General features: G+C 41.2%; 1 protein-coding gene across 1 annotated transcript in view; it reads right to left on the bottom strand.

Moving 5' to 3' along the window:
* Positions 1-800: 800 nt before the first annotated feature.
* The window catches only part of egfra (epidermal growth factor receptor a (erythroblastic leukemia viral (v-erb-b) oncogene homolog, avian)), a 29,762-nt gene continuing 12,454 nt past the window's right edge, over positions 801-18,108 (bottom strand). The window contains exons 2-27 of the mRNA XM_057057860.1: positions 14,977-15,128; positions 14,299-14,485; positions 14,060-14,191; positions 13,917-13,985; positions 13,638-13,756; positions 13,155-13,296; positions 12,307-12,423; positions 11,432-11,558; positions 11,229-11,302; positions 11,065-11,152; positions 10,791-10,990; positions 10,524-10,656; positions 10,099-10,189; positions 9,514-9,671; positions 9,204-9,242; positions 8,939-9,083; positions 8,671-8,793; positions 8,112-8,210; positions 6,995-7,180; positions 6,521-6,676; positions 5,649-5,724; positions 4,860-5,006; positions 4,663-4,760; positions 4,408-4,575; positions 3,239-3,332; positions 801-2,596 (exon numbers count right to left, since the gene is read on the bottom strand). Of these exons, the coding sequence (XP_056913840.1) occupies positions 2,253-2,596; positions 3,239-3,332; positions 4,408-4,575; positions 4,663-4,760; positions 4,860-5,006; positions 5,649-5,724; positions 6,521-6,676; positions 6,995-7,180; positions 8,112-8,210; positions 8,671-8,793; positions 8,939-9,083; positions 9,204-9,242; positions 9,514-9,671; positions 10,099-10,189; positions 10,524-10,656; positions 10,791-10,990; positions 11,065-11,152; positions 11,229-11,302; positions 11,432-11,558; positions 12,307-12,423; positions 13,155-13,296; positions 13,638-13,756; positions 13,917-13,985; positions 14,060-14,191; positions 14,299-14,485; positions 14,977-15,128 (3,464 nt within the window). The 3' untranslated portion in view covers positions 801-2,252. The remainder of the gene's footprint in view (positions 2,597-3,238; positions 3,333-4,407; positions 4,576-4,662; positions 4,761-4,859; positions 5,007-5,648; positions 5,725-6,520; positions 6,677-6,994; positions 7,181-8,111; positions 8,211-8,670; positions 8,794-8,938; positions 9,084-9,203; positions 9,243-9,513; positions 9,672-10,098; positions 10,190-10,523; positions 10,657-10,790; positions 10,991-11,064; positions 11,153-11,228; positions 11,303-11,431; positions 11,559-12,306; positions 12,424-13,154; positions 13,297-13,637; positions 13,757-13,916; positions 13,986-14,059; positions 14,192-14,298; positions 14,486-14,976; positions 15,129-18,108) is intronic.

The following is an 18,108-nucleotide window of genomic DNA, read 5'->3' as shown; positions in this document are numbered from 1 at the left end:
TTAAAGTCTTCGGTCATTTACAGGCCACAAAACCTTTGTGTTTTCAACTGTACTGAAAATTAAAGGCATCATGATTGTGTATTAGGTATGTATGAGGCATTAAGTGCATTGACAATTTCTCTGCTATTTACACAGTCCGATGTGAGTTAGAATAACAAGTGGAAATTTAGAGTAAAAAGGAATACAAAATGCCTTGTAGCACAGGAACAAACTAAAACTGACCTCCAGGAAGGATGCAAGGATAATGTCATTCCTTTTTCGAGAATTAAAAATTAAAACTTGAGTTTTTCATTATTAAAATGTAACTTTTTATTGTATATATTTAAAAACATTGTTCCTAATGTTAGAAATATAACCTTTCAATCAGTGTTTAACAGTCATTTTTAGTAACTTTACCTCTTCCTACATTACAAACAAGATTCAATGCAAGCAAAGATAATCCTTAATGTTTGGAACCTCTAAATTTGACAATATTTACAGCATTTCTTTTAGAAAATAAGTTGATACTAATGTGTGTTAAAACAATTGTCTTTAATCAATTAAACCATTGTATGAATATAATGAGGTTTTGTGTAATCCTCAATCAAGATCCCTTATCTCATCAACGGTCACACTGATGTACTCTCAGTATCAAGCCTTGTGAATACACATCATTGAACACAGTCATGAAAGAAAACATCAAGAGGATCTTTTGTCAACTTTAGGTGTTAGAAAAGTGGACCAATTGTTTCTCAGCTCTTCTTGAGTTTATCCTCTGGCTTGAAAAATGTATTATATATATGAAGGGACAAAACAACACATTTCCATAGAAAAAAAAAGATTTATTTACTTTAAACGAAAATAATCACGATGCAGAATTACTGTATGTGCATATTTACATGTGATAAAGTGTACTGAGTAAAAATTAAAGGTGACTATTTTAGGATACACTGCAGCATTGTCACTCCTGTAATCTACCGGTGTAAAATCTGCAAAAAAAAAAAAAAGACCTACTGTTTGCAACAATAGTATATTCCTAGCCCTAACTAGTAATATTTTGGAGGGGTTAAGGGGTGTGCACGTAGTCAAACATAAAAATAAATGCTGTTGTAGGTGTTGAAAACTACCAGGAAAAAATCTCAGACAAACAAGATCATACAAATGCGATTTTTTTTGGTCTGGGACTTAAAATGGAGCCATTCAAATGAAAAAAAATGGAAATACTTCTGGAAACACTCAAATGAATCACATGACCTAATACAGTTTGACCAGCATTGAGCAAGAAAAAAACATGACAAATGTGGAAAAGCATCAATCTATTTATGCATTTATTTTTCAAGCTCTCTATATGCTGATCAATAAAACATGAACAAATCTGTGATTGCTACAAAATGTAGTGTGTTGGGGGAGAGTCACAGGTACCAGGGCCTGAGTACACTTGGTGGGTACACAAACTAATGTGCCATACTGATACAAGAGCCCAGACTTAAACTCTGTGGGTGCACACAAACACGCCTCACGCTACAGGTGAGCTACAGGTGAGCTACAGGTCTTCAGAATCTGACCACAATCACATATTCCTTATTTACTCTTACATTCTCTACATAGTTGCTGTGATATCACACATCAGGGGAATACAGAGACCTCTCTTATCGCAGTCTAAGAGGCACAGGAGCCAGCTCACAACACACAAAACTCACAATTTCATGTTACATTTCAACATTAATATTTCTTACGACGCGGACTGTACATTCTTCCCTGACTCATCGGGGAGGGTGAGCGTCGTCCCGCCTCTGAGGACAGCGACATTTCATGACTCCCTTTAATTACTTGGATGATTCATCATCAAGTTAAAACAAAGCTGCGTGTACAAGGAGTTGTGGGTCAGAAAAAGTCACCAGGTTTGGTTCCCCGCGTTCCTGCCTTCAAAATGGAGGTCGTTCATTGTTATTCTGGCAGCTTTTGCCTTCTCTTACTGACAGTGCTTATGAAACACATATGCTGTACAGGAAGTCTCAGGTCAACTGAGCCGGATCCGTAGCAGTTTCCAGTCCAGTTTTTCGTTTGGTGCTGGGTGAAAACTCTTTGGAATGATAAGGGTGTGAGGGCATGTGAGTGACACAGGAAGCTGCATACAGTGTTACCTGACTTTGTAAGGCAGGGTGCAACATATAAAAGAGAAAGTGGTACCTCATAACCATGTTTTCACAGCAACATCAATGCCCTTTCCTAAGCGGAGCAGAACAGTCTCTTAGTTCATGGCCACTAAGACGTCAGTCCGGACCCAGGTACTCTGTGTTTTCTGCTGCTGGGATGTGTCCATTGGTGTGAGTCTTGAAGGTGGGGGTGAAATCCTGTTGGTAGTCTGGGTTGTCTATGCTGTTCTGTGGTGCATATTTCTGCATGTTTTGAACTACATTGTTGGGAGTGAAAGGGAAGCCGCTGGAGGACGGGACCTCGTTCAGATACTCGGGCCCAATAGTACCATTTTTGAAGCAGTTCAGGTATTCAGATTCTGTGTCGTCTGACGAGATTGTAGGAAGGACGCTGCGAGGGGGACCGGGGTACTTGTAGTTGGGATTCATCACGTCCGAGACTCCATTTTGATTCATGTAGTCTGAAAGAAAGAGCGACATTAGCTAGAATGCGGGTCCCTTTTACCATAATAGAACATTTTAAAATGTTTCTTATTTCAGCACACTAAAAATAAACCACTAGACCCCATTATTTTCATCGCTCTCATCTGGATAGTTAGCATTTTTGAGTTAGATGAGACAGCCGTCTTGCTTTTATCCTTACTTATTTAGCGCCTTGCAAATTCTGTACATGTAGAGATGAGTAAACATTGAACGCATTAGCATTTATGAACTAGGACCTCCGCTGACAGATGCATATAAATAAAGCAATAACGTGGGAATTTTCAGAAGCAAAATGCGGTGCTTGACAAAGTAATTTATATGAAAAACAAAGAATATTTATACAGTGATTTTTATCTATCAACTCAGTTTATCAATGTATACACTAACATTGCTGATATATGACAGGAAACATGTCAGACTGTTTCCATGAGATGTGGATTCAATAAATAATGAAAAAATCCATAAAAATATCCATAAATATGAGCATTTGTCTGACTGTGAACATTCAAAGGACAGACTAAAATATTCATATTTTCTTTCACTGCTTCCTGTTCACCACATGTGAACCGGTGTCATCGATTAATTGTTAGAAGTGGGAGATATTTAAGTACGGGAGTTACCTGGAGCTGGCTGAAAGGCATCATCTAAAAGTTTGTCTGTGGGGTCGGGAATATACCGGTGAACGAAGCTTCCATCTCGGTTAGGGAATCCATTCTGCAAAAAAAGGAAGAAAGGTTATTGATTGTCTTGTATTTTTGACTCACAGTTAATGCAAAACAGGCAATTGAATTTTGTAGACACACAAGACATTTAACGAAAGAGACAGTGATGTACAAAACAGAGACGGTCGTTTTGGCAGGAAAATTCAACAATTTGTTGTTTTGATTTTAACTCAAGCCATTTAAGGGGGGTGGCTGTGTGTTTTTTCATTCATTGTGAGTTATTATGAGTATTTTCAGTTGTGGTGGATTGACAGAGGTCCACTGAGCAATTAATATTCACTCAGGCCATGTGACAGGCTTCATTTTGCGTGTCAGTTTCATTCAAAGGGTTGTTAAAGAAAACAGAGTCAATGGAGTGACAGCTGTGGCCATGTAATTACTTTCAACAAGAAATGGAAATCAAACATGCTGAAAGAGCAACCATCTGTAAAAAATGCCTCGACCCACATCAGGCCATGCCCCAAGAGCGATATTATGAAAGCAGACCTTTGCCGAGTTTTTTAGGTTAGAAACCATGCATGGAAAGCCACTTATATAGTGAGGCTAATATGAGCTACACAGTTGGAGAGCCAGGCCTACACCTGGCCCACAGTGAGCCAGAGCCCTGTGTTTAGCTCATTCAGCTCTCATCGATCACAAGGCACCAGGGAGAAGATGTGGGAGAGGAGATGATGATGATGAGGATGAGTGGGCAGAAGTCAGGTAGGGGACAAATACTCTCAATGAGTATGGCGTGTGTTTCAGTACGGGCAATACATTGTTTGTGTCTGCATGCATAGAGCCATTTTTCAGTTTACTTTTAAGTCTGAATATTTACAACACAGAAGGACTTTGAATAAAATATCAAGACAGATGACTTGAGCTTTATAGGAGTCAGATTCAGAATTAGAAAAATATTCCCTGTTAATTACAATAGGATGCGTTTCCTGTAAAACTACGCCACCCTGTGGTCAATCAAGCAGCTGGCCTGCTATTCTGCCTGACGGGAATTGGCGTCTCAAAACCAGGGTGTACCCTGCAAACTCATCAGATTTGAAACCTTCATTGTTTTGCATAAAACAGCTTACTGTCGATTGAAGCAGCGGCGTGTGGGAGGTGCTTGGGCTGCTAAAGAATCCATGCTGCGGGACCAAGTACTCATCTGCATCTATCGCGTCCTCCATGTACTCCTCGCTGATCAGAGTACGGAACAGTTTATTTTCTGTTGGACTTGGCAGGGGCATGCGCTCATCGCCCTGAAAGACAGAATCAGGTTTGTCTGTTTGTTCTCTCTGACTAAAGAAAGGTAGGGGAGAGTTTAACACACACCAAAAACGTCATACCTGTATGACAAGATAGCGAGAAGGATCTCGAGCCATCTTTGTAAACTCGGCTATTAGTTCCCGGAAACGAGGCCGGCTGTCAGCATCAATCATCCAACCTGGACAATCAGACAGATCATGGGTTAAACTTCACCAGTGAGGGAAATCACACCTAAATGAAGGAATTAAGGACGGCTAAACCGGCGTCCCAAACTTACACTTCACCATTATCATATAGACATCTATGGTACAGATTGGTGGTTGAGGCAGCCTCTCGCCTTTCTCCAGGATCCCAGCTATCTCACTGGCTGGGATCCCATCATATGGTTTGGTCCCAAATGTCATCAGCTCCCACACTGTCACGCCTAGAAAAACAAGCACAGTCATTGCAGGGCAGTCTGGTGATGAGCTGTCACTCACTTTATTTGGCTGCCTAAAAGAGCAGAAATGAGCATCAGGATGTAAGTCCTCCAAAATAACAAGTATCAAAACAAAATAATGACAAACTGGCTCCGCTAGCCAGAGTGGGAGTCAGCAGGATGTATTATCTGTGTTGGAGCCAAAGACAGGAAAACAAGTAAAGGAAGCCTGTCACATCTGAGAGAGGCTGCTCCTGCTTTTGCCATATTGAGCGGAAGGCACGATTCAAAACCACGGAAAAAGATCTGGAAGCTGACCGCCGCACGCAGAAAAGGCTGCGTGTGAAATGACATCTGTGTGTCCAGTATGTGGGCTCCTGAGCTGGAAGAACAATTTGTGCAGGTTGTGCCAACACTTTCCTCAGATGTGATATTGGAGACACGTGGTGTGTAGGTGTGAGCGTGCAGCATCCAACAAAATCCAGGTTAGACATTTCAAAAGCCAAAACGGTTTCAAAAGTAGCCTCTTAACTGAATTTTTCTCACCGTGCAGCTTAATGTTGACGAGTAAGTTGGTAAAAATGCACATATTATATCTAAAGTGACATCACTGTGTTTGGTTGACACACAAATAAATGCAATACTTGCCATAACTCCAAACATCACTCTGGTGTGTGTACGTCCTGTTCAGGATGGATTCAAGAGCCATCCATTTTATTGGCACCTGTGGAAAAAAATGTAATTGGTAAGTTGGGAAAAAAAAATACAGGATTCTGACACAATATAAAGGCAATTGTATAAACCCTCGACACCAATCTGATAAATGGCCTAATTAACTGTTTTTTTAAATCTAAACTGGATTCTGTGCATATTTTCTGAAGCTCTACTCTGTCTTTGTAGCTGACTAAGGAAAATTCAAGAGGCCAAAATAACAACAAGCATAGTTTGTCTTCAGTTTTACACAGTAGAGTCCATCCACCCATATTTATATAAAGCTTGTCTATTTCTCCTGCCACCATATTTCTGTTCTGATGACAGACTAAAGGTGCAGAGCAGTGAAGATGTGACTGCAAGGACTTTTGCCACTGTTCTGTTCAAGCTTACCACAAAATACAATTATCTTAGAAGTATTCAATTTGTCATAAGTCAAATAGAAAAGAGTATATAAGTCCTCCATTAGCTGAACATGGAGACATGAAGTACACATTTTCTCTCAGGAAATTTGTACTTTCTTGCACAAAAGCAGCGAAAAACACCGAGGCCGGAAAAAATCTGTCATTTATTATAGAGCCCAGCTTGCTGACGGCACTATTTATATCGTATTACTCACAAAACATCAAATCTGGAGCAAAATTTAAATACATCATGTGATGTGGAGCAAACTCTCTTATCCATCACTTGTATTCTGGAGAGGGATCATACATGCATAAATAGTTTGGCCATTTTTGAGATTTATTGTGTTTAACAGGGTTTACAGACACAAAATGCTACTGACAACGTTTGTCCCAACTCCAACCAACCTTCCCGCCATCTGCATGGTACTCTTTCTCATCCGCATTGAGGAGCTTGGCCAGACCGAAGTCTGTGATCTTGACATGTTGCGGGGTCTTGACGAGGACATTTCTGGCCGCCAAGTCACGGTGTACCAGGTGACGCTCCTCTAGGTAGTTCATACCCTTTTGTCAAACAAAAAATGAAGCATGAGTGCTTACATAAGCGTCCCACACAGTGGGAAAACTGCCTGACAGAGTCAATGACAGGATACAAATGTGTTGAGTCCCGTATTAATAGACCTTTCATCACCACCTTCTGTCAGCACTTCAAGCTGAAATGCGCTCAAAAGTAAAACTGATTGACAATAAATCCACATCCATATAATAACTATATTGTCACTACGGGTAATTTGTGCTGTAGCTATTCTTTTAAAGGCTGAGAGAGCCTTTATTTTGGAACAGACCGTGTAACATGATCTCTTTACGAGGATTCCTTCTCACCTTAGCTATCTGCACACACCAGTTGAGCAAGTACTGGGAGCCGATATTATCCCTGTTCTCTCTGACGTAGTCCAGAAGGCAGCCGTAGGGCATCAGCTGGGTGATGAGCTGCACAGTTGAAGTCAGGCAGATGCCGAGCAGGCGGCAAACATGCGGGTGTTCCACGCTGGCCATCACATACGCCTCCTGTGGGGCACACAGAATTTCCTTATCGTTTGAAGCAAACAGACAAATCAAGACAAAATTAATTTTGCCTTTCAAGCCGAGCTTGGACATGTCAACACATACTCAAGCTGATAGCTTGAGAAACACAATAGTTGTGCACATAGTTGGCTTGTGTGTTCTTTAGCAAAGCATATTTAATGTGTCTCAGATGACGACGTCTCCCAGTTATAATAACAAACATGGACTAGCTGTACTGGTCGCGACAGGCTACGACAAACACACCATTGAGAATAGCACTTGAAAATAAGCTCAATTCATTTTCTATATGTTCATATCGAAATTGTTCTTTGAACTACAAGCTGATTATTAGGAACACAGTAAATTCCACAGTCTCGTGGCAGTTTCAGATACAAGCTCGTAAGTCATCAAGTTCAGATGTGCAGGTCACCCAGCTGTACAGGGCAGCAGCTTTAATGCAACAAACATGCACATTCAGCCATTTGCATAATGCATTTCAAACACTCTTGGCTACATGACAGCCCTCTGTTCCATGACAACTCAGCCTTGAATAACAAATCAACACCCACGCCCAGGCTTTGTAATGAATTAAGCTCATTTCCTACAGACGCAAAAGAGTCACCGTGTAGAAACACGACACGCTTTCTGCTGAAAGGAAGCGAGGTGGTCATTAGTTTCAGATACAGCTGCACGCTTTCTGGTTAATTTAACATCTGGAAAATGATCATTGTCGCACACATTGCAGCCCTCTGATGTAATGCTAACGCTTTTTAATCAAATGAAAATATTGTGAGAATTACTCATGAATGAGCCCATTTCCAGTTTTCCCTCGGGACCCATTACAGAATACTTTGAGCTTAAATGGCTTGAAGACACATTATAACATTAAGTTTAAAAGCAAAAATATGTCACACACTGTAAATAGTGAACCTACATCCAAAATCTCCTTGTTTGCTTTTGGTGATGTTGCCTCTCGTAAAACCTTGATGGCCACTGGGATCTTCACATCCTCTCCCTCTGGAACCCACAGGCCCTGTGTAAACACAGGTGTGTTATTTCTGCATGCTGTAAGTACACATCACTAGCGAAATGAAGACACAAGCCCACAATACAGATGTAAGCCAATGCATTCAAATTTTAATACAGTGTTACCGAAATTCTCGAATGACTTCCAAACACCAGAGATACTAATTAATGGCTTGTTTAATGTTTAAAACATGTATGAAGTTATACATGAAATGCATCCAGAATATAAGCGGTATTACACAGTGTACATGAGCACCAAGTGGCTTAATCTCTACATGATCTGGCAGAGATAAATGTGCCTTTTAACTGGAAAAATTGACCACAGATGTATAGTGAAAACACTAATGGCTGTTTGTTATGAAGGATTGGCACAGTAAGTGCTCCTGAGCTCCAGCATCAGCAAACCTCAGTGCCGGGGTGTAATTTTGAAAGTGCTTGGAGAAAACCCTCCAGAATTATGTTATTACCTTGTAAACTGTGCCGAAAGCCCCTGATCCGAGCACTTTGATTTTCTTGAATTCGGGCTCTTTCAGGATACGCAACAGAGCCTGGTTTGGTGCCTCCCCGCTTGGTGTCAAAGGTTCAACCAACTGTAAAATAAAGACCCAATATCATCGATCCTGTCCAGCAGAGACATCTCAGGGGTTTGTAAATAACCTCTTAAAAACATCACATTTTAGCATTTTACTATCTACATATCCATCTGCTAATGGTTGAGTCATTTCCGGATCCTACCTCTCTCTCTTGGAGAAGTCGGCGCATGGTTCGCTTCCTCTTGATGTGGCGTCGGCGTAGTAACACAAAAACAGACAGGCCCGCTATAAGAGCAGCTAGCAGCCCGCCAACAACACCAGCCGCAATCATTGAAAAACCAGACGTGCTGAAAGACAGGCAGAAACTGATTTATACTGGCAAAACACATAAGCGGTTCAGCAAGAATGACATGGCTAAGCCAAAGTTAGCATATGCATTAGTACTACTGATTTTACTGTCTGCTCACCTTTTATTTTGGCAACCTGCAAGACCAGGACCAGTGCACCTGAAAAAACAAATCAATGTTAGCATTGCCTAGCAGCAACGTGACAGAACACTTTAAAACTATTGCCCATGAAATAACAAATACAACCACACCCTTCTGCTTCTGGGTCACCATAGTTACCTGAGATTTTTTTTTATCACATTTTATAAGTGCTCAGTACTAATCCAGCTCAAAGATCAAATGTTCAAAGCAACCATTAGGGCACTGTTCCACCAGTCAAAGCTTTATAACACTGAAAGGCTACAGTGGTTCTCAGGAAAAACACTTTTACCCTTGAGTGCAGTTTTTGTGGCACAGTTGGCACACTTTATTGTTGTCTGCGTATTTCCACACGAGTGTCTCATCTTCCCCTGGCACACCTTGGGGACACCGAGACACGCAGAACAGTCCATCCTGAGAGTTGGCACACCTTGTACAGTTTCCACTACCCTGGAAGTCAAAGATGATGTTTACAATATCCTTCTGTAGTAAAGCATACTGTGTAAACTCTCGCGTAGTAAAAACGTGAGGCGACCATGAAGAGTGAACTCTGACTTTATGTTCATGGAACTGCAAATATATCTGGCACGACATGTCTGAGGGCCAAAAGTTGTGTGTGACAGCATCAAAAACTGGCACAAGCTTAGTTTGAGCTGTCAGAATCATGACCAGATAAAAATAGACAATTTGATAACACAACCACGCGTCTTATCTCAAACCATGTCCTGTGCCTGCCAAACACAGTGGGCTAAAGAGGCTGATATTGATGGTGGAAGCTGTCAGGGAGAATTATAAGCCATCTTTAAATGGCTGCCACATTAATTCCAATATAATTACATTAAAGCTGCTTTTTTTTTTTAGGATTTGGCACACGTACAGGAGCAATGCAGGTTGCGGTCCCGTTCATGCGTTCACACTCGGGGTGACACTCCACGCAGGTTTTATCCACAACAGCCTCCCGTGGTTCACTGCAAAAAACAAAAACAAAGCTCAGGCACAACGTTCAAAACAGTTAATGTAAAGTGAAAAGCTTGGGCAGACCTAAGTTAAAGTATAAGCACCAAGAGATTCAATGTTTGACAAAGAGCTTTTAAGATAAACAGCCCAAAATATATAAGTGACTCCTCAGCTGGAATGTTTAGTTTAAATTCACTAAGGTTAAGTGTCAGGACACCTTAGACTGTTTTTGATTATCTAAAAATAAGAAACTTGATTCTACACACCAATGTGATTTCTAAATATTTTTTTAAAAATTAGGAATGTTGCAGTTCTGGGCTATTAAAAGGCTAATGCCTCCCCTACCCCTCCAGGATGTTGCAGGAGTCAACACAACTCCCACCGCGGCTGTAGTTACTGCAGGCAAAACACATGTCCGGGCCGGAGCCCCAGCAGCCTTCTGCAGTGCACTTCCTGTCACAACTGTTGTTCCTTTGGGCTGGGAAAAAAAAAACATACTATCACAAAAAGAGATCTTTTCCCACAATAATAACCAAGCTTTATTAATGAAATGTTGCTGTAAAATTGGCGGTAGCACATATGTAAAGGTTGTGGGTGGGTTGAAATTCTGACCACATGTGGCAGCATCAGCGTTTTCTTCTATGGTGGGATGTTGGCTGTCCGACGTGAAGAGCTTTTTCCAGTGGCTTTTACTGGTGTAGCACAGGTTCTTGTTTTTCATGATGATCACATCTCCATCACTGATTTCTTTCAAGGAGCGAAGGCCCAGTGATGTGATCCCAAGATTAGCCACCATCAAACTACGGCTACCACTGAATAAAGAAAATAAAAAACATTTTTATGACAGTCTGCGACAGGAAACCACATGTTTTCGTGTGGAACGTACCGTTTTGTTCGGCCCCGAATGATCTCCAGGTTCTCAAAAGGGCTCAGTGAGCTTATGTTGTCTGGCCATGTTTGAATCAACAAATATCCTGAAGCAATAAATAAGCTGTTTATTACCAAAGTCTTTAGTTACTCCTATGTTGTGCCGGTTTTGTAGAGTCTTACCAGTAATTTCTTTAACTGTCTTGAACACATCTAGCTGGGAAGGGTGCATCTTTGGCGTTTTGGTATATGCGTCGCTATAATAAGCAAGAACATAAATGTTACCGCCGCTAAAGATGCCAAATCATCCACTAAATACTATACACGTCATACAAAAAGGAATGAGGTCTGTTTAAAGTTATTCACTTTTTAAAAAAAAATCTTACCCATGAATTGATGTGCGGATGATAGCAATGTTACCATTGATTTTTGTGCAATTTCTAAAGGATTCGATGTTGGTGGCATTGATGGACATAGTGTTGGTCAGTTCTCCTGTCCCGAGCCCGTTACACACTGCAGACAAAAATATGAAAAACAGATGTAGATATACTGCAGCAGTCATATTTTTTTTCTTTTCTAAAGTAAAAGTATTGTCCTTTTAACATCTGGTAATGTCTTTTATACTGGACGTGGGTGTGCACCTTGAACAGATAAAACAGATCCCACTCACCTGTGGACATGAATTTTAATATACACTATATAGTATAATAGTATTTGCTGGAACTATGTTAGAAGTCAGCGTAGCTGAACCCCCCCAAGATTCAGGGACAACACACAGGATACAAACTTTACTCATAAAGTCGCCAAGCCAAGAATCAGACTCAAGGCTTCTTGCTGTGAGGTAAAAAAGGTCTCGTCAAGAATAATAACCATTTATGGACAGTTATGCAGCAAATACACAATATCATAAGCAGTCTGTGTTTTCGTATCGCGCACCATGTAGGCTCCAGAGGTCAGGAATAGAACACGCTCTGTGATTACAGAGTGACTGAGCTACAGCTACATAGCTGAGTCAAACATTACTGGAAAATAAAATGTTACTGGGAGTTAAAAATTAATGGACAGATATGATAATGGACCAGCCTGTGATATTTCTGCTTATCCATCCATTAGTGTGTTAGTGTAACAGTGCCCTCTTCAAGATTTGTAAAATAGCTCATCGTAGCATAAAACACAGCTCAGACCCGGATCACTTTTTAATTTGATTTGGCCGCTCCAAAATGGATTGTGAACGTGAGTCAGACACCTGTAATTCACACACCTTTTGGGCATAGTCCTTCACATTTGGCGCACTTCCTCATTCTGCCCTCATCCTTCTCATATGTGTTCCCGCTGCATGTACGCACGCACGCTCCGTGATCCGTCACAACATAATTATCTAGAAAGAAGAAATGTCAGTTAGTTCATAACTGCGTAACGTTGACGTGATGAATATGGCAAAGCATCTAAATTCAATCTAATCGTGTCTATAAACTAAGGAAACTCTATAGATTAAACCTATACAGAGGCCTCCTGCAGAAGCCAATGGGAGAAAGAGCAGTGTTGCATTAGCACACCCTGAAATTCAATCATTTCCTTTTCTTGTTTATATGTTTCTAAATTAACTCAAACTAATTATAACTGCCCCTGAATGGCAACTGTTCATCACATAGGCACAAAGGCCACCGAGGCCTTGAGAACTTTCAAAAACCTAAATATTAACTCCGTACATGACAGTTACCGTCTGTCTGCCTGCCTGCCTGTCTGTCTGCCTGCCTGTCTGCCTGCCTGTCTGTCTGCAAAATAGCTAAAACGAGTTATGAATGAATATTTTCATGAAATTATCAGCAAATGTTGATCAGAAGCCTGAGAACAGATTTGGTGATGTTCCAGATTCTGAAGGGACTTTGACCTTTGATCTTTCAAGGATCAAGGCCAACCGGCTGTGTTACGTAACTTTGTATTACTACTGCTTCTGTATATGCTAAATATAGTATCTGGATCCAGGGATTTTTGGAAGGATTCTTTGTCTTCTTGGCAGAGGTCAGCGCTGCTTTTCCAGTTAACATTGTCACTGAACTATTACGCAAGGTTGTTACAGAAAAATATTTCTTTTTAAGATGATCTTACGTGGACAGGTTTTGACACAGGTGGCCCCAAAGTTGTACTTTCCATGAGGATTGGGTACGAGTTGGTGAAGGTTGGGGTCGTAGCGCATAAGACCTGGGCATGAGTCCTTACACACCCCGTCGTCCTGGAAGTCCCGACATGCCTGCAACACAAACAGTCCTTCAGTACACTGGGACCATAACAGAGCCCCACAGTAATGATAACACTGCATTCCTCTATCACAGCTTTGGCTAAATCCTCGGAGTTACGCGGGGAGGGAGAGCAGACGCTAACACCAGAGGCCCTGGCAAATGAAAGATTTAATCTGGACTTACTGTAAATGTCTGTTCATATTGAAACTCATATTGAAAACAATAATACTGTTCCACATTAATGCAGAAACCCTTCTTCCGCGACTAGATTAAAAGTGCGGACCATTGTCTGTTGCTTTAGCAGCTTATCTCCTGACTCCATGATCCACCAAGGTATATATATCTCTCTCACCAGACAGTCGGTGGGCCGCGGCCCGGTGCAGCCAGCAGCACAGTGCTCATTACAGCAATCAATGGGTGAGGTTCCTTTGCATCTCTTAGAACACTGCTGTGCACAGTTCAGCTTTGTTACTGGAAATGAGATCAACACAGGGTCAGATCAGTGACCCGTGGCGAGTACTTACATTTAATTATCAATGCTGGAGCCATATTAAAACTCTAAACCATAATATTTTCTATAATGAGACGTTGGTAAAAAGGTTTTGGAATCAGTCCAGCCATCAAAACTCACAGGTCTGACAGTTTTGAGGACCAGGTGCCCAGCATGAACCATTAAAGCAACTCGAGTCACATTTCTGGCCTGAAAGAACAAAAAGGGGATTATTTAACAATTCACAAACAGTTAATAATTAGAGTCCTAGCAATTATACGTACACTGTGGATTGTTGCTGGCTACTGGAAGCTCCATGACGGGTTTGGTCTCAACATTGACAATGTCATACCACTGGATGGTTTCCACATTGCAGAGCATTTTGCCTGAAATTTTGATTCCTCCCTTAAGAATCTCTGGAAATGGCGCAAGAATTAAAATGTTAAAAAAAAAACCCAAAAAAACAAGACAATTCTGCAGAAAATGTCTGTTAGTTTCTGTTCGTTTGGATGGACAGGCAGACCTGTGAGGCTGTTCAGAAGCAGCTCGCTGGTGCCCTGGCCAGTACTCTTGTTGTGGTTGGCAATCACCGACAGGGCAAACTTCTTTTCGTAAAGCGAATGACCGCGGATGATTCGGAGGTTATCCAGGCGAATCCTGGACACCGTGTTGAGAGCAATCAGCACATATCCGCCCACTTCTTCAATAGACTGCAGAAGGAACAGACACACAAAGGTGTAAGACAAATTTGGGGAAAAAACAAAACCTTCTGATGCTATTTTAGACTTCTTTTAAAGGGACATAGAGGGAACAATTATCTAAAAGGTCTACACAGTACCACAATTGTGGCTCACTTAAGTTAGAATGCCATTATTTATTTTGAAAAAGCCCCTAAAAAGGTGACATTCAATTGTGTTTTCATCATTGTGTTCTCAGACCCCGCAGAACTGCTGCATGCGCTGCGTGCGCATGTGTCCGTCTGCACATGAGCCTGTGTGGTCTTTCCCTACATCTGTCCAGTGCTCACAACCTTGTCAACAGCTGGCTTTAAAGCACAGCTCCAACCACAGCGCCATAAACACGCTTTATCATCTGTCAATACAGACTGTCCACTCAATTTAAATATGTTTGACGGAGCTGGACACTTGTCTTCATGTAGAAACAGAACTTGTAGGCTCCACATACAGAAGATGCTCTTTACCCTGAGGAAGGACAGGTCACGATCCTCCTCCATATAAGTGATCTCCAGGTTCTCCAGAACTACAGTGCAGTTGCTGTAAGTCTTCAGCATGTTTGCATAATGGTCCTCTCTGGAACCCAGCAGGTTTAAACGATTGGTGATGCCTTGACATACTGCAAGGAAACAAACAGATCAGTGTCATGAAAGTGCTTTTTTTTGTTTTTTTTAAATTAAAACATTTAAACCATGATGTCCCAAGAGCAGCCAGAGGCCTGTTGTCTCAGTGATGGTGAGTCTGATGATGGACAATCATAACTTGGCACGCTGTCATGTGAAAAAGTACAATCTCAGACATCGCATCTTGATGACAGAGAGATTCTGAGTGATGAGTCAAACTGAGCTGGCTCTACTAGCTCGGGTTAAAACCCGAAACCTTTCCGCTTCTTTGCTGGCTTGTTAGAGCAACCACTGCAACCAGTATTGCCAGGCCCATTGTGTCATTTCAGAGAAGAGCTCTCATGTGTCAGCAGCTCTGTTTTCCCAGAGATGTTGGCTCTCTAGATTCCAGATTTAACCATATTTCCCACAATCCTCAACCTCCTTTAGAAAACTTGTAACATGACAATAAATTTGGCCGCGTCGTCTTATTGTTTTAGCAGCAGCAAAGCCACCAGGAGAGATTTATTGTTGTGCAATTACATTCTGAAAATGTCACATATCTTTTATTGTGCAATGTGTTTGCTTAAGTAAGAAATGATACTGATAAGACACACAAAGTGTTTTTCTTTCTTCAAACAGAACAATACAAAGGAGCCATACGTGCTGTAAGAAGGCAGATCCCACTTCTCCATTAGCTGGTTCCACAGGTTCTGACTGGCAGCAAAGATGGAATCGACTAATTAGCATGTGATTAATTGCCTCTCTTTAAGTTGTAAGTTATGAGATGACTTATTCGCAAAAACACTCTTCCACCTCCTGTGATAAAACGTTATGGTTTGTGAAGTCTTATGGGTCACATTCCACAACTTGTCTGCTCTTGACTGCAACGAAAGCTTGAAACTCCGAGACACACCTCTGTACATGACAATTAATCGAATTGCATAGAGGCATTTAGGACTGGAGAAACAGAAAAATCAGCAGCATGTCTTTTATTTCCTTTCCACAACGTTGTTTTATTGTGGCACAAACCTTTGTTTTGAACACAGTAATAGCAGCTGTGCAGCTAATCATTGAGAATGACACACAAACAGCTGTTTCCCACCCTCCCTCTTCTACCTCATTAGTTTGGCCCCCAGGGAGCTTGTTGATGGTCTAGCAGCCCGATGGACAGGCAGGAGGAGCACTAGCAAGAGCATGCTGATCATTTTAATTAGAGGAATTGTGCAAGATGTACTCAACCACCTAATTATTGTTCAAAAATATGAATCAAACTGTAATAAACAACATTATCGGCGTGCAGCTGTGTGTATTGTTTAAACTAAGTTGAACATCCAGAATGACAGTTAGCTCTCTGCGACACACATTCTGGTTAATTAGTTGATTTACTGTGCAGGCTCCATATAATGCTCAGACAGGAAGGAGGTTGGATGCTCCATGCACTCATATACGGTTGTCCAGTATAAACTCCTTCCTTTCCAACTGTTTGACAAGTTAATGTTTATGACAAGCAGTTACATGAGCCCGGTGACTAAAGGTTTAACAAACTTCCTGCTTAAGGAGGAACGGAGAAGTCTCTGATTGCTCAAGCTAGCAGCACCACAGCCACTGTAAACATTCTCCAATGCAGGTGGTAAACGACTTGATATCCTGCAAGATATCGCAGACTGACTTCCTCATTAGGCTGAAACATAGACGAAGGCTATAAGGTCAAGGTGTGCCTATGCCGAGGTTGAAACTGAATGATGGCTCAGAACTGCATTATGGTAAAAACAGGCCCACAAATTGGGAGGAGTATGTTTTTTTTTATAAAAGCACACAAAACCCCATAAATATATATTGAAAACAAGTCTTTTGCACACTGGGAGACACTCATTTTTTCAGTTTCTGTAAGATATGTCCCATTTAAAGGTTAAGCAACTTGAAAACAACCTTCCTGTTAGTAGAGTCAGACAACAGCAGGGTGCTACTCTAAAATAACAGTGTGGCCTAATGTCCAGCTTGAAAATTACTTAGTAGGAACCATGTGGTTTTTCAGGTAATTTAATTTTGACTCATAAAATACACGGCTGAGTGGCACTGTGACGTACCTGCTCCTGTGACACTGAATATTTGTTGATTTCTTCACCCTACTGTCGTCACAAAATGTTCTGCAGCTAACTAGAGGAAGGCGTGGCAGAGCTTGTATCACTAATCTCAGGACCATATACAGTATACGTGAGATTATGTGTGGTTGGGTGGGTGGCTGGGTGTGTACAGTGACATGTTGTATGAGTGCGCAATGTTGTGAGGAGTGAAAATGTTCCCGGGATTGCACAGCAGGCAGTCAAAGACCAGATAAACCAGACACTTAGTCATCTAAGCTTGCTGAGAAGTGCGGTCACAAATTAGACTTTTAATGTTTATTTGAGGATTTGTGTTGGAAAAGAAGGGTGTGTGCTGGATATTAGTTTCTTGAGGCTACGTGATTAGTGCAAAGCATAAAAAATGGCCCAAGTTAATAATGAACGGTAATTAGGTTACTGTATTTAGTGTGTCCACACTACACTACACACTCAAATATCACACTTGTGTTTAGAATTCACAAGCTAGTGAAACCAAATCTGTGTTTGAACTGCCTTCAATACTGGAAACCTCTGCCTTACACGTTGACATTTCTTTCAAGAATTTTTAAAATACTTTTAAAAGTATGCCGTTCACGTTACAGTTCACAAACTCTTTCAAGCAATTTTCAATAGTTTCACTCAGTTACATTTATTTATACACTGAGGGCAGGAGCCACCTGGGAGTTCTATTTACACTGGTTTGTGGTGATGCTTATGAGGCTACTCCAATGTGACATTTAGCTTAGCATAAAGATACGCATACACAATTCCACGCTGCTACTATAGATTTTAGTTTGGTTATATTAGATTAGACTTCATCCAAAAACTATTGTTCAGACCCAAGCCACCCCTTTCGTTATCACTTTGCTAATCTTGGTCATGGTTTTACTTC

Source organism: Takifugu flavidus, chromosome 15, assembly GCF_003711565.1.
Source record: "Takifugu flavidus isolate HTHZ2018 chromosome 15, ASM371156v2, whole genome shotgun sequence".
Classification (NCBI taxonomy): Eukaryota; Metazoa; Chordata; class Actinopteri; order Tetraodontiformes; family Tetraodontidae; genus Takifugu; species Takifugu flavidus.
Note: the sequence above shows the minus strand (reverse complement) of the source record. Positions and strands in the feature narration are given on the sequence as shown.